The 16,934-nt window shown below is 39.9% G+C and overlaps 1 protein-coding gene across 1 annotated transcript in view; it reads right to left on the minus strand.

Moving 5' to 3' along the window:
* nr2f1a (nuclear receptor subfamily 2, group F, member 1a) overlaps positions 1 to 16,934 on the minus strand; it is a 38,241-nt gene that overhangs the window by 18,519 nt on the left and 2,788 nt on the right. Inside the window, exons 2-3 of the mRNA XM_015972426.3 lie at positions 15,599 to 16,126; positions 6,103 to 11,976 (exon numbers count right to left, since the gene is read on the minus strand). Of these exons, the coding sequence (XP_015827912.1) occupies positions 11,702 to 11,976; positions 15,599 to 16,126 (803 nt within the window). The 3' untranslated portion in view covers positions 6,103 to 11,701. The remainder of the gene's footprint in view (positions 1 to 6,102; positions 11,977 to 15,598; positions 16,127 to 16,934) is intronic.

Consider the following 16,934-nt stretch of genomic DNA (forward strand, 5'->3'; position numbering starts at 1 on the left):
GACAGACAGACAGACAGACAGATAGATAGATAGATAGATAGATAGATAGATAGATAGATAGATAGATAGATAGATAGATAGATAGATAGATAGATAGATAGATAGATAGATAGATAGATAGATAGATAGATAGATAGATAGATAGATAGATAGATAGATAGATAGATAGATAGATAGATAGATAGATAGATAGATAGATAGATGGACGGACGGACGGACGGATGGACGGACAGATAGACAGATAGATAGACAGACAGACAGATAGATGATAGATAGATAGACAGATAAATATATAGATAGATAGATAGATAGATAGATAGATAGATAGATAGATAGATAGACAGACAGACAGACAGACAGACAGACAGACAGACAGATAGATAGATAGATAGATAGATAGATAGATAGATAGATAGATAGATAGATAGATAGATAGATAGATAGATAGATAGATAGATAGATAGATAGATAGATAGATAGATAGATAGATAGATAGATAGATAGACAGACAGACAGACAGACAGACAGACAGACAGACAGACAGATAGATAGATAGATAGATAGATAGATAGATAGATAGATAGATAGATAGATAGATAGATAGATAGATAGATAGATAGATAGATAGATAGATAGATAGATAGATAGATAGATGGATGTATGGATAGATAGATAGACAGACAGACAGACAGACAGACAGACAGACACAGACAGACAGATAGACAGATAGATAGACAGACAGATAGATAGATAGATAGATAGATAGATAGATAGATAGATAGATAGATAGATAGATAGATAGATAGATAGATAGATAGATAGATAGATAGATAGATAGATAGATAGATAGATAGATAGATAGATAGATAGATAGATAGATAGATAGATAGATAGATAGATAGATAGATAGATAGATAGATAGATAGATAGATAGATAGATAGATAGATAGATAGATAGATAGATAGATAGATAGATAGATAGATAGATAGATAGATAGATAGATAGATAGATAGACGGATAGATCGATAGATAGATCGATAGATAGATCGACAGACAGACAGACAGACAGACAGACAGACAGACAGACAGATAGATAGATAGATAGATAGATAGATAGATAGATAGATAGATAGATAGATAGATAGACAGACAGACAGACAGATAGATAGATAGATAGATAGATAGATAGATAGATAGACAGACAGACAGACAGACAGACAGACAGACAGACAGACAGACAGACAGACAGACAGACAGACAGACAGATAGATAGATAGATAGATAGATAGATAGATAGATAGATAGATAGATAGATAGATAGATAGATAGATAGATAGATAGATAGATAGATGGATGTATGGATAGATAGATAGACAGACAGACAGACAGACACAGACAGACAGATAGACAGATAGATAGACAGACAGATAGATAGATAGATAGATAGATAGATAGATAGATAGATAGATAGATAGATAGATAGATAGATAGATAGATAGATAGATAGATAGATAGATAGATAGATAGATAGATAGATAGATAGATAGATAGATAGATAGATAGATAGATAGATAGATAGATAGATAGATAGACAGACAGACAGACAGACAGATAGACAGACAGATAGACAGACAGATAGATAGATAGATAGATAGATAGATAGATAGATAGATAGATAGATAGATAGATAGATAGATAGATAGATAGATAGATAGATAGATAGATAGATAGATAAATAGATAGATGATAGACAGACAGACAGACAGATAGATAGATAGATAGATAGATAGATAGATAGATAGATAGATAGATAGATAGATAGATAGATAGATAGATAGATAGATAGATAGATAGATAGATAGATAGATGATAGATAGATGATAGATAGATAGATAGATGATAGATAGATAGATAGATAGATAGATAGATAGATAGATAGATAGATAGATAGATAGATAGATAGATAGATAGATAGATAGATAGATAGATAGATAGATAGATAGATAGATGATAGACAGACAGTTTGACAGACGGATAGACGGATAGACAGATAGACAGATAGACGGATAGACGGATAGACCGATAGACCGATAGATCGATAGATAGATCGATAGATAGATAGATAGATAGATAGATAGATAGATAGACAGACAGACAGACAGACAGACAGACAGACAGACAGACAGACAGACAGATAGATAGATAGATAGATAGATAGATAGATAGATAGATAGATAGATAGATAGATAGATAGATAGATAGATAGATAGATAGATAGATAGATAGATAGATAGATAGATAGATAGATAGATAGATAGATAGATAGATAGATAGATAGATAGATAGATAGATAGATAGATAGATAGATAGATAGATAGATAGATAGATAGATAGATAGATAGATAGATAGATAGATAGATAGATAGATAGATAGATAGATAGATAGATAGATAGATAGATAGATAGATAGATGGACGGACGGACGGACGGACGGACGGATGGACGGACAGATAGACAGATAGATAGACAGACAGACAGATAGATGATAGATAGATAGACAGATAAATATATAGATAGATAGATAGATAGATAGATAGATAGATAGATAGATAGATAGATAGATAGATAGATAGATAGACAGACAGACAGACAGACAGACAGACAGACAGACAGACAGACAGACAGACAGACAGATAGATAGATAGATAGATAGATAGATAGATAGATAGATAGATAGATAGATAGATAGATAGATAGATAGATAGATAGATAGATAGATAGATAGATAGATAGATAGATAGATAGATAGACAGACAGACAGACAGACAGACAGACAGACAGACAGACAGATAGATAGATAGATAGATAGATAGATAGATAGATAGATAGATAGATAGATAGATAGATAGATAGATAGATAGATAGATAGATAGATAGATAGATAGATAGATAGATAGATGGATGTATGGATAGATAGATAGATAGACAGACAGACAGACAGACAGACAGACAGACAGACAGACAGACAGACAGACACAGACAGACAGATAGACAGATAGATAGACAGACAGATAGATAGATAGATAGATAGATAGATAGATAGATAGATAGATAGATAGATAGATAGATAGATAGATAGATAGATAGATAGATAGATAGATAGATAGATAGATAGATGATAGATAGATAGATAGATAGATAGATAGATAGATAGATAGATAGATAGATAGATAGATAGATAGATAGATAGATAGATAGATAGATAGATAGATAGATAGATAGATAGATAGATAGATAGATAGACGGATAGATCGATAGATAGATCGATAGATAGATCGACAGACAGACAGACAGACAGACAGACAGACAGATAGATAGATAGATAGATAGATAGATAGATAGATAGATAGATAGACAGACAGACAGACAGACAGATAGATAGATAGATAGATAGATAGATAGATAGATAGATAGATAGACAGACAGACAGACAGACAGACAGACAGACAGACAGACAGACAGACAGATAGATAGATAGATAGATAGATAGATAGATAGATAGATAGATAGATAGATAGATAGATAGATAGATAGATAGATAGATAGATAGATAGATAGATAGATAGATAGATAGATAGATAGATAGATAGATAGATAGATAGATAGATAGATGGATGTATGGATAGATAGATAGACAGACAGACAGACAGACAGACAGACAGACAGACACAGACAGACAGATAGACAGATAGATAGACAGACAGATAGATAGATAGATAGATAGATAGATAGATAGATAGATAGATAGACAGACAGACAGACAGACAGACAGACAGACAGACAGACAGACAGACAGACAGACAGATAGATAGATAGATAGATAGATAGATAGATAGATAGATAGATAGATAGATAGATAGATAGATAGATAGATAGATAGATAGATAGATAGATAGATAGATAGATAGATAGATAGATAGATAGATAGATAGATAGATAGATAGATAGATAGATAGATAGACAGACAGACAGACAGACAGATAGACAGACAGATAGATAGATAGATAGATAGATAGATAGATAGATAGATAGATAGATAGATAGATAGATAGATAGATAGATAGATAGATAGATAGATAGATAGATAGATAGATAGATAGATAGATAGATAGATAAATAGATAGATGATAGACAGACAGACAGACAGATAGATAGATAGATAGATAGATAGATAGATAGATAGATAGATAGATAGATAGATAGATAGATAGATAGATAGATAGATAGATAGATAGATAGATAGATAGATAGATAGATAGATAGATAGATAGATAGATAGATAGATAGATAGATAGATAGATAGATAGATAGATAGATAGATAGATAGATAGATAGATAGATAGATAGATAGATAGATAGATAGATAGATAGATAGATAGATAGATAGATAGATAGATAGATAGATAGAGTTTATATACACTAAACATATCAAAATGACAACGCAGAAGCCGCTATAGCCCCTTTACTAAAATCCTCGGTAACAGCCATCAGCGTGCGCTCAGTGGAGTTTGGATACCTGCTGAATACAATTTATTGTCAGTGGATATTATAGAGGAGGAGGGGATCAGTGGATTTATCTTTACACGCATTATTATGCTTGGCTGACTTTTTGAAAAAAAGAAAGAAAGACAGAAAGAAAGAAAAACACAGACATCAACAAAGATTGGTCAGGCGTGAATACAGCCGGCACGTTTTGTCTATGTAACACATTAATCCATCAAACAATGGATCTGCAGTCCGACTTTAACGAGATTTCTTTTCATAAAAAATAGCCTGAAAATGAACCTTACATACCAAGATGCCTCACCTCACAGTTTTTCTTCTTTATTATTTTATTTTGTATTTTGTATGAATTTGACATTAAAATAAGTGGGTCACCAATACATTCTCCCTTAAACGTTGATGTAATTACATCAAAATGCTGCTGAGTATAAAATAGAGGAGCTCGCGGTGGCACATTAACACACACACACACACACACACACACACACACACACACACACACACACACACACACACACACACACACACACACACACGCGCACACACACACTCACACACACACACACACACACACACACACACACACACACACACACACACACACACACACACACACACACCATCTGGAGTGCATTAGAAAAGAGAAGCCGTAAATATTGCTGAAAAGCCCAGGCGTTATCAGGTGTGTGCGCGCGGGCCTTGCTGCACGGCCTCCCATATGTTGACATAATCAGACTGTTTGGGATTTCCATTAAAACGTGTCTGAATATAATAAATGAACACAGTGATTACATACAATTTGTTTGTGCTGCTCTTCCAGTGACTGCCGGTGTGGCTGCGATTTTATTTTGAAAGGAGATGGGGATGCTGCAGAACTCCCGAGAGCTAGCACAAGCAACAGGCGTGAACTCAAACTTTCTCCATAAATTAATAAACTCGCATGTCTGTATTAGCTTCCATGCCTTTTTATTGCCGCTACGAATCCTGCAGGCTTCAGCAGGATGAATTAGAAGTTCCTTCTGAGCAGCAGGCGCTCCAAACCGAGCATTTCCTTTCCAGCATCTCCCTATAGTGTGGTTTTTATTCCACACATGTAAACACCACAGCTCGTGCAATCAAATGGAAAAAAGTTGCACATGCCACGTGCTGATTAATTTCTTGGCGCACACGTGCATAAACACCCACACAAATAGTTACCTTTTGTACAGTATAAAGCATATTTGCAGACAACTTAATTTCTATACAATTAATTAAAATGTATCGTTTTGTTGTTTATTTCAAATGACGTCAGTCAAAATAAAGTTTGGTGATTTAGATCAAAAATGGCTTTGATCTGCTTGTTCCCCGTCCTCTTACACTTCTCTCTCTCTCTTTCACTCACTCCCCCTGACTTTATCCGTCTCAGTCGGAGGAACACACACACACACACACACACACACACACACACACACACACACACACACACACACACACACACACACACACACACACACACACACACACGAGAGAAAGAGAGGAAGCGTCAAAGAGAGCCTTACTTCTTTTCCTCCTTTTTGCTGCCGTGAATCTTCATCCATCCATCGCTGACAGAGTTCGACTTGGTCCAACAGCGTCTTGCTCCTCAGTGATTTATTTAAAAAAAAGGTCCGTCCCCAGCAAAATGAGCTTTAATTAATATATTTCTGGGCTGCGTCCCGAACCCAGCAGCTTTTTTTAGACAGAGGGGAGAGGAGTGCAGATTGAGACATATTGAGCCCGCTTTAAAAGGATCATTTCATCATGTGGGAGGTTGGGACACACAAAGTTTGGACCCGTGACTGGCATTCCGGAGAGACATGCATATTTTAAAACAACAAAGCAAGACAGAGACTGGGGGGCCCCAGGGTGGGAGGGGAGGAGAGAAAAAAAATCTTGGAAAGAAGTTACTATCAGAAGAACAGCTGTCAGTTTTGGGCGAGACTTGCGCGCATATTAAGATATAGTCGTCTGAAGAAGGAAAAAAGACGTAATTGGCAGTCTTTGGAAATAGAAATTGGGGGTTATTGGTCACAATAATAATAATAATAATAATAATAATAATAATAATAATAATAATAATAGGTCCTATGAGGAGTTTAATATTATTATCCAAAATTAAACTAAACTTCCAAATCAAAGTAAAATGAATCCCCTGCACTTTGATTATCTACCCTCTCCTCCAAATCTACTTTTCCCCCCTCACCTAAAATATCGAAGTAATAGCATTTAAGGTTGCAATTTAAAACGTCTCCCTTTTCCATTTTGTCACGTCACACACAATTTTGTCTTTCTCAAGCAAAGCCGGTGCGCGTAGCGTTGTCACTTCTGCACAGCTTTTACAACATCACCCCCCACTCTCCCCACCTCTCTTTCTTTTTTCTCCTCTGCTTTAACTAGAAGCTTTCTCTCTCTCTCTCTTGTGCAAGGGTCCATTCGTGCAAAAGAAGTGAAGAGGGCATAAATAAAATGCGCTGGCTGTGACGAGAGATCTGTCCGCTGGAAATGAAGGGCTGGGTGGAGAGAGAGAGAGAGAGAGAGAGAGAGAGAGAGAGAGAGAGAGAGAGAGAGAGAGAGAGAGAGAGAGAGAGAGAGAGAGAGAGAGAGAGAGAGAGAGAGAGAGAGAGAGAGAGAGAGAGAGAGAGAGAGAGAGAGAGAGAGAGAGAGAGAGAGAGAGAGAGAGAGAGAGAGAGAGAGAGAGGAGGAAGACAAAGGGGTGGCGGTGGATAGGGGGTGGTGGTGCGTGCAGTGGTGTAGAGCTGGATATCTCTGTTAGTTGTCAGCGTTTAGTCCATGGCTCTGGAATGCTAATGAGTGAGGTCTCTCTCTCTTTTTCTCCTTCTTTCTCAGTCTCCCCCTCCTCCCTGTCCTCCTCCCCCCTCCTCCTCCTCCGCCTCCTGTCCACCCCGCTTTTTCACTCTCTCAGGGAGAAAAAGCGGATCGATAGCTGACCCGATGGTTTTGGCCAATGCTTTATTTATCTGGCCAGGCAATGATATTATCAGCCTTGAACGTTATATACAGCAAACGTCTTCCTAAATCAACACAAAGAGATCCGCTTACACAGCGATCCAGCCTTTCTCACAATCATCTCTCCCTCTCTCGCTTTCTCTTTCTCAGGCACCAGCACGAGCACGTTCGCGTACGCTTTGTGGACGTTTGCGCGCTTGCGGGGGAACGTTCCCGCACTCAGACATACAGAAACACATATATGCAAAATAATAGGAAGCCTTGTGTGTGTGGTCATCACGCACGAAAACAAGCGAGGCGTCCTCTTGTGTTGCATTTTACTCCCAGAAGGACTCTGGATCTGATCCATGGCTTAAGTGGTGCCAGTGTGGTCTGCAGACGGATCTCAGAACAGCCATACTGTAATCACGATTTACGCCTCTCTGCCTGTGCAGCGAGAACAAGAACAAGTGACTCAGGTTGGAGAATGGAGCAGATATCCCTCAGAAATATTCAGTTTCAGGGGGCAAGTGTGCTTCCCAGACGTGTTAGCAAGCCTGGATGGATGAGCAGAAGCACTTGTTGTCCTCCAACGTGTTGTCATCATTTTTACGCACGAGGCACTATGAGAAATAAGCCGCGTCATCCTTCAGCGGGGCTCCCAGTCATACTATCTGGAAAGCGTTATTGTCTCAAACAGCAGTATTTATCAAATGTGAGCAGGGAATATAAAAAAAGGCTCTGGCATAAGTGGAATGTAGTGACGTGTGACGCCAATGTGACGTTTCCGCCGCTGCAGAACGCTGCCGCTCTGCGCCGAAGCAGGTTTAGGAAGAAATAGCCTCTCTGACAACTTAGGATAATAAATGTTTCGCTTTCAGACAGATATCTCAAACGTGAAATCGCACCCAGCAGCTTGTGTAAAGCAAACAAATAGCCCCCTGTGTTAGGAGTCCTCCACTTGTGGTTTGATGAATGAAACCAGACAAAGGTAAATGGTTGTTAGACTCATCTCGCAGTTACACTTTTGGTAACCAGAGTTTCCGAAATTACAGAGCCGCTGGTGTCCCACAAATCCATCTGTCTTATAGGAAATTGACTGCGCGTTGCTTTTATTAAATTAACAGCCGTAATGGTCTTATAAATTAAACAATAAATAAAAAAGTAACCTAACGTATGGCAATCACTTATAATGTTGCACATTAAAAATAATTTGAACCGCTTTCAACAAAAAAGAAAGAAAAATCCACTTTCTAAATCCAAATGACCACTTTTCCTCGAGTTCTCACGTGTTTTGTTTGCATCGCCTTCACAGAAACGTTAATTAGGAACACATGCGACCATTTCATCAGTTTTTTTAACTACTGCTTTAAATAGCCTGCAGTGTTGCAATTGTGTAACAGAATGCTCTCAGCAAGAGGATAAAAGAGAGTTACTCTGGAGGGATTTTGAATACATCATGTGGAGACAAGCAGCTGAAAGCTGCGTTTAATAACCCAGCAAACAATCTAATCCGAACATACAGAAAACACACAAACGACCTTTTCTGTCGTCATGGCGATTTGAGGTGATTTTTTAATAAATAACAAGAACGTTCTCACTCCTATCCATTCATTATTTCAGTGTTTTCCCCCATCATTAATAATAATAATAATAATAATAATAATAATAATAATAATAATAATAATAATACATTAGAACTCCTGACAGCGTTTGGTGCTCTTTTGTGGTTATTTAAGTTAGTTTTAACATTTTTCTTGATATTTTATGGCTCCACGCTCAGAACATTCTGCCTACAAGAACAGAATAAAGGCCCCTGCTGCTCATTATTGTGCAGCTTCCAACTGACCCACAGGTCGGTGAGGATGATCATATACACAAAGCAACAACAACATTTATGATCCAGTCTGATGCTGCCACGCACAGGAGATCATCTGAGGACAACCTGAACAAGAATCGACCCCATTCTTTCCTTTTCCTTCTTCTCACACCCAGTTAGCCGAAACGTTTAGAAAGGAGACTTATTGCGTAAATAAAGACAAATATTAGAAACATCATTGTGCTACAGCAGCTTACACTGTGCCTCATCACTGACTGTCAAAAAGAAGGAACACGTCTGATGAGGAGGAGGGATAACAGGCAAACCAGGTAAATGTCAAACCTAAACCCCATTTTCTTTTTTCACCCATAAGAAAAAAAAATCTTCTTTTATCCATTTTTTCTGTCACTCAGACGACCTGAGCTTCTTTGTGATCGTTTTGGGGGTGAAATGAGACAAAAACAGAGACATGGGAACAAACAGAGGACAAAAGCTTCATGTCACCAAACCTGGACTAAATCACCTGTCTGCACACACACACACACACACACACACACACACACACACACACACACACACACACACACACACACACACACACACACACACACACACACACACACACACACACACACACACACACACACACACACACACACACACACACACACACACACACACACACACACGGACGTACACTTGATTTTCTCCTAACACGTCTTTCTTCTCATTTGCCTAACCACTAACACACACACACACGCAAACACCACTTTCCATTCCCACACAATGCATCACACTCGGTGTTCCTATCGACTGGCTTACATGCTGTAAAACACATTTTCCAGATTGATCACGCAAACCACCGCAGCTTTGCAGCGGGACCTAACCCTTTTGCCAAATGACGCCCACATCAAGACAGAGCATGAAGCACACCAGGGCAGACCTTTTTCAAAATTTGTTTTACTTTTCATGAACGCAGTTTTTAGGCTGCGGAATCGAGAGGGAGATTGTGATATGGTTTGATTTTGGGGTAATCACCTTCATTAGGAGGCTAAAGATGCGCTCTCGTTGCTCCATACGTTTGCAATTCTTTATATCCACAGTGCCAGTTACGTCAAACAGTCTTTTAGAACATAAGATACTTAACAAACCCTTACACAATCATTTTTGTTACAGATGCAAACGATTTATTATCATTGACACGTGTCTAATTTGCAGGGCCGTATTGCGCCTGTCTGGTGCGCAAGGATTTCCTCGAGCATCTATTTGGTCCCAGGAAGAAGAGGAAGAACAAAGAGGGGAAAACAGCTTGAGAATGAGACATCGTTGCCTATTTGTTGTTGTTGTTTTTTAATAGTACAGTCACCATCACACAACTTCATCAACCGACCTTTCTGCAAAAAAGCTGCATCATGGAGTAAGCAAATTGAAGGCAACAACCAATAAAATTCAAGAAACAATGATTTTTTTTCAAGACGAAAAAAACAAAATGTATTTTTGAAATGATATATTAAAAGTGCTTTTTGATTTTTCATGTCTCTCCTCTTTGACTTGATGATCGACTTCCACACGCACTCATCATCATCATCATCATCATCATCATCATGGCCCGGGGGTGGTAAAGGCGCCCCAGACGTTCCTGGAGTAAAAATGTCATTAAAAATGTCCTGGAGGTCAGTTTTTGCTGCTGCTGCTGCAGGTCCATCATATCAATTGAAAAAAAAGTTCAACCATCAGTGTTGATATTGTCACAGCGATTAGACTGTTTCTTAATCGTCTAAATTTCTTTATTTTCCTGTTTTTAAAATTTTCACTTCAATTTTAATTCTTGGAGAACATAGCTTCGACAACATATATCGCACTCATTATAAGAAGCAAAAGGTTATATCAAAAATTATTAGTATAGAATCACAGAAACCCTGGTTTAGAACCAGAAAAAATACAAAACAGAGAGGTACATAGACACAGGACAATTCTTATAATTGCTTGGAAACATTATTTTTCCGCTAAGTCTTGATTCATTTTTTTTCTTACTGCGCATATGATGTTTTTCATTTTATTTGTATTTTTTACAAAAAAAAGGAAAATAAAGACTAGTATTTTACAAAATGAAGAGTATTGTTCTTGAAGATGAGCGTGGATTTACACAGGTGTAAAGTCCAGTCCCGATATTTCTCTGTACATTATGTATTCCATCACAGTCCCAGAAGACAGGGAGAAAAGGTAACGTCTTCCAAGTTTCTCAGAAAAGGTCCTATATATAGTCTTCTTGGAGGGGAATGGGGTGAAGGGGGTGCTGACATTTGGTCCTTTTGTTTTCCTTTCTGATTTTTTCCCCCACTTTCATATAAGGATCATTGGATGGACATGTAAGGCCAGTTGAAGCTGCTCCCGGATAATAGCATATCCCTGATGAGGGTTTCAATTGGAGTTTTACCTACCAAGCGGACGAAGAACAGCTGCTCGATTACGGAAGAGGAGACGGTGCGTAGAGAGGGCAGCCGCAGCAGGAGCTTGCCAAAGCGGCTGGGCTGGTTAGGGTACTGGCTCCTCACGTACTCCTCCAGGGCGCACTGGGATTTCTCTTGTAGGCTCTCGATGTGAGCAGCGTCCGACAGGCCGCAAGCGTCTGTGGAACACACACCAAACACACACGCACACACACTGCGGTCAGGACTCTCATCCAAACCCCCAAAATTGCAGCAAGGCGAGAAAAACAGAAGGTATCGAATGTGATTCTAATGGGATAAATTTCGTGGAGCAAGTCAAAGAGCTTAAAATGTTTTCTAAAAATATATTTTTAACTGTGTCTGGTCAGCGAGCACAAAGAGAAGCAGACATGTAAAGTGGGACAGATTTTTAGCGGTCGGTTGGGATTTTACGTGATTATTTCTGCCATTTTCCCACCTCCAGTAAACGTTGCCAAGCGCGCACCTTGTCCTACCCAATCTACGTCGCGCAAAAGCTGCCTGGTTATCATTCAGCGCCCGCCATTACGGGTTATTGACAATGTGGAATGAACAAACAAGCTGCCCAAACATGCTACATCACACTGAGCGAGTGGGACTGTCATACAGAATAAACAGGGGGGGACCTGCTGCTGGAGCGAGGGGAACGCAGTGGAGAGTGGCTCTGCGCTCGGTCAGAATAAAGAACTGGAAAGTGTGTGCGTGCGCGTGCGTTTGTGTGTGCGCACGCGTGTGTGGGTGATGGGATGGTGGAGGAAATGGTTGCAGGCCCAAAGGCCGCTGCTCTTTATGCCTGGACTCGAGGGATTTAAGCGTAAGGCAACATAAACGGCGCTGATGACTCTGAAATTACACTGGATGTAATGTGACCTAATTACTCTGCAGCAAGTTAAGTGATTCCGCTGCTCTTCTCTCCATAGGCCACTCTTGGCCTGTTTTTCCACGTAGCCTATAGGACAGACCGTTGGAGGCAATCAGATTTATTAGCAGAAGGTGATGTCAACAGTCACAGTGACGCGACAGAGAGGATGTGCAAAAAAATGTAGGCGAGACGCGTTTGGTGCCCACTGGTGGATTCTGCAGCGCAGACAAAAGGATACAAGGCTTGTTAAGATCTTACGCATTTTCCCCTGCCACAAAAGGAGCCCCCCCCCCAACACACACAAACACACACACGCATACACACTCACTCAAACTGCTTTACAAAGTACTGTAAACGCAAGCATATATGGTCCTAGAAGAAGACAGAGCTGTCCTCAGATGATTTGAGCGGAGCTTTTCTAGAAACAGAAAGGCAGATTCAGCTCAGCGGACAGACGCTTTTAAGCCCATTCCTAATTTCTTAGCTCTATAACTCACTTTGGGCAGACACAGTAACCTTATGAACCCGAGGGGGGCAAAGCTGAGATCTTCGGGTGATTTACTGTGTCCTCGGTACGGCCATTTGGAGTACCATGCAAATCTCCTCTGAGTGTCTCTTTCAAAATCAGCGCTGAATCGATGCGGTTTGTATTAATTATATTAGGGAATTTGGAGCACAGCACAACAGTGACTCATAGAATTTAGCAGTATAAGGACATCAAAGCTTTGCAGAAGAGAAAGCTGGTCTGAGACACCCCACAGCTCTCCAAGAAGGCCTCCCTACTTCTGCACCCCACAGCCCCCAAAAGGCTGGGACAAGGGGGCAGATAGCTTCCAGATCCAAACGACTATTTCTGTAAAGTTGGGCAAACACACACACACACACACACACACACACACACACACACACACACACACACACACACACACACACACACACACACACACACACACACACACACACACACACACACACACACACACACACACACAAGCGGCGCGCGCATATGAGGAATGAACGCATACGACGATGATCCAGATCTGTGGCAAAAGAGTTTATCCTGGCCACTTTAATTTGTGCACCTACTGACACGTCTGCTGTTATTAAAGGCAAACAGTCCACGCTGATCTTGGCAACGTGCCACGTGACTTTCTATAGCCGACACCAGTTGTAGCATATCACAGTAAATGGTCTGTTAGAAAACATGGGTGATGCTAATGTGTGTGTGAGTGTGAGTGTGTGTGGCGTTTTTTCCCCTATAGAATCCGTGGTGGATTTTTGAAACGCGTTAAATAGATGAAACTGAAAGTTGTGCAGGGTCATTTTAAATAAATACATTCAAAAAGACGTGACTATAAAAAGTGTATGTGCGTAAAAATTGATCTTCCTTCAAAATGCTGCTAAATGTTAGTAAGTGGAAAACGCAAACTCTTTAAATGAGTTTGGATTCATTATAGTTTTTAAAACTTAAATTAATTAACAAAACTAAAAGCCTAAATGTGGCTAAACCTAAAGAGAAACATTGAGTGCTGAAAGTATTTTACAATTAAAATTCACATAACTAAAGTTTGGCACGTTCAATTTCTTATCATGGACAATTTTTGAGCAATTTGTACATATTTTTAAATATTTAGGGACTTGTTTGCAATGTAATATAATATAATACAATATAATAATATAATATAATATAATATAATATAATATAATATAATATAATATAATATAATATAATATAATATAATATAAAGCCTTAATTGTAGATTTATGCTTGATTAAAGCCAAGGTGGTGGACTGTAGTTCTGTGAAATTCTAGAAAACTTGAAAAAAAAAAAAACCCAATAAATTCGGAATAAATCCAAATTTCTATTTTACTGTAAATCTGCGTATTCATTAAAAATCATCTCCAATTGTAGATTACATAAGCCTAATTTTAGATTTGTGTTGAGGTCAAAACTTTGAGGAAAGTTTAGAAGTAGCGTTATTCTGTGAGAGAGTTCAGTCTTTTCTTTTCCTCCCAGACTCCCCTGACACAACAGGCCCAATGGCACCAAAGCACACACAACCAACTCCAAAACAGCGTCTAAATTACGCAGAGAGAGTAAATTGGGACGTTTAGGACCCAAGTCAGCCATCTATTAAGCTAACATCGTAGGTTACTTTTAAAATATGCTGCTGATTACTTTTCAAAGCCGTACGACTAAGAAACTTTCCTCAGTAACTAATGAAATTAATGGGTCAGCTAAGATTAATCTACCATTAACTCGTGTTATTAAGTGCTGCTCCGTGTCCCACAGAGGCGGCGCACCGAGTGAACCTCCATCAGCTTTGTATATATAAATATAAGTGCATCCCAGTCTGTTAGGGATTATTTCCTGCCCCTGAAGTTATGTGTTAGTGCACGAGAAAAACAAGGCTCAAAGCATGCAGCGACGCTCATAAATGCATCAGCAGCCATACATCACTCTTTGACAGACTATTTCATCTTTACGCTCAATTATTTGACACCTGTTCCAAAATGTTTGGACGCGAACTATCACGGCTTTCTGTTGAAACACGTTCAAACTCGAAAATTATAGATTATTAATGACGCCATTGGAAATGCTGTCAGGTTTAAAAGGGGGCTTTGAACAGAGAGATAGGTGGAAAAGGGGGATGCGCTTTTACGCAATCTGGATTTATTTACACGTCTTATGCTGCGGCTGCAGCTGACATGGGAATGCATGTCAGTGGATATGAAGCAAGCTGTTGACTAAATGACCCCCCCCACCCCCCCCAATCAGCAACAGAAAGATCTCCTGCGACCAGCCGATTCCTGACATAACGGCACCGAGTTCGCGTACACCCCGGTGCCCCCTCCCCCCTTCCCAAAAAATAAAAAGTAAAAAACCTTGCCCCTCCCTTGTGTCATGCTGGACACCCACCTGATGTGAAAAGCACGATGGCCTTGAGGCAGCTGTACTCTGCCGAGTCGACGTGCAGGGTCTTAAGCTTCTCCACTTGCTCTTGGAAGATCCGGATGTGATCCATGAAAGCCACGACGCGGTCCGCGGACATCGGGGAGGCGTGGAGGCCCGCGGCGGCCAGCAGAGGGGCCACATGCAGAGGCATGGAGCACTGGGCCGCGTTAAGCACAAACAACTCGCTCCACGTCAACCTGAGAAGGGACACCTGGTCGGTGATCTGCAGGTCGGGGAAGAAAGGGATGTTCCTCGCCCACTCCACGGCGCTGAAGAGCAACCGAGCCGCCAGCTCACAGATGTTCTCGATGCCCATGATATTGTTGGGCTGCATGCACTGGCTCCCGTACCGGGACGTCGGGTAAGGCTCAGCCCGCAGCAGTAACGAGATGTATCCGGACAGATAACAATGGCCATTCAGAGGGTCCCCGTTCGTCAGCGCGTACTGGCCTGGGTTGGGCTGGGTTGGAGGCATTCGTCCTCGCTGAACCGCTGACAAAAAGAAAGAGAAAAAGAGGAAATGTGCATCCAGGACTGATAAACATTGTCCATGAGTAGTGCAACCAATAAATGGGGCTAGAACTAGAGTTTCCTCTCTGTAATTGATCACTCAGTGGAATAAAAATAAACACACAACCTTTTAAACACACGGATCTGGATTAAATTCACAAACTAAACGATAGTAACACAAATATCTCATCCTAACAGATGTCTTGTGTCCCTCAATCCTCACCATATTTGTATTTAAGGACACAGGCTCTATAGCAGGCTTATGCAAATAACATCCATTTACTCAACACACACACACACACACACACACACACACACACACACACACACACACACACACACACACACACACACACACACACACACACACACACACACACACACACACACGCACACGCACGCACGCACACACACCACACAATATGCAACTGATCCCCAATTGAAAAGCAAACCTGCAACTTTACAATTATTCATATCTGACGTGTATTTGCATATTAATTTTGCACATTTTTAGTGATCAATCTAAATTATTTGAGTAAATTTTCATTCCACTCACAAGGCTGCAAATAATATTGATAATTGGCGTCAAACAAAAGCACATTTACGCATTTTGTCTGAGGCAAACGGTCAGCTGGGAATAAAAGAGATTCCACACTGGGTTTGATATTTCTACTGAAATACTGATCAGTGCAAATCATAATGCACGCTGCGCAGCCGCGTGCAAAAATAATCCACTTAAACTGAGAGATGTCTTCATCAACTGGGAATCAGACACTTGACACACGTCTAG

Source organism: Nothobranchius furzeri, chromosome 17 (genome assembly GCF_043380555.1).
Source record: "Nothobranchius furzeri strain GRZ-AD chromosome 17, NfurGRZ-RIMD1, whole genome shotgun sequence".
In the NCBI taxonomy this organism is placed as follows: Eukaryota; Metazoa; Chordata; class Actinopteri; order Cyprinodontiformes; family Nothobranchiidae; genus Nothobranchius; species Nothobranchius furzeri.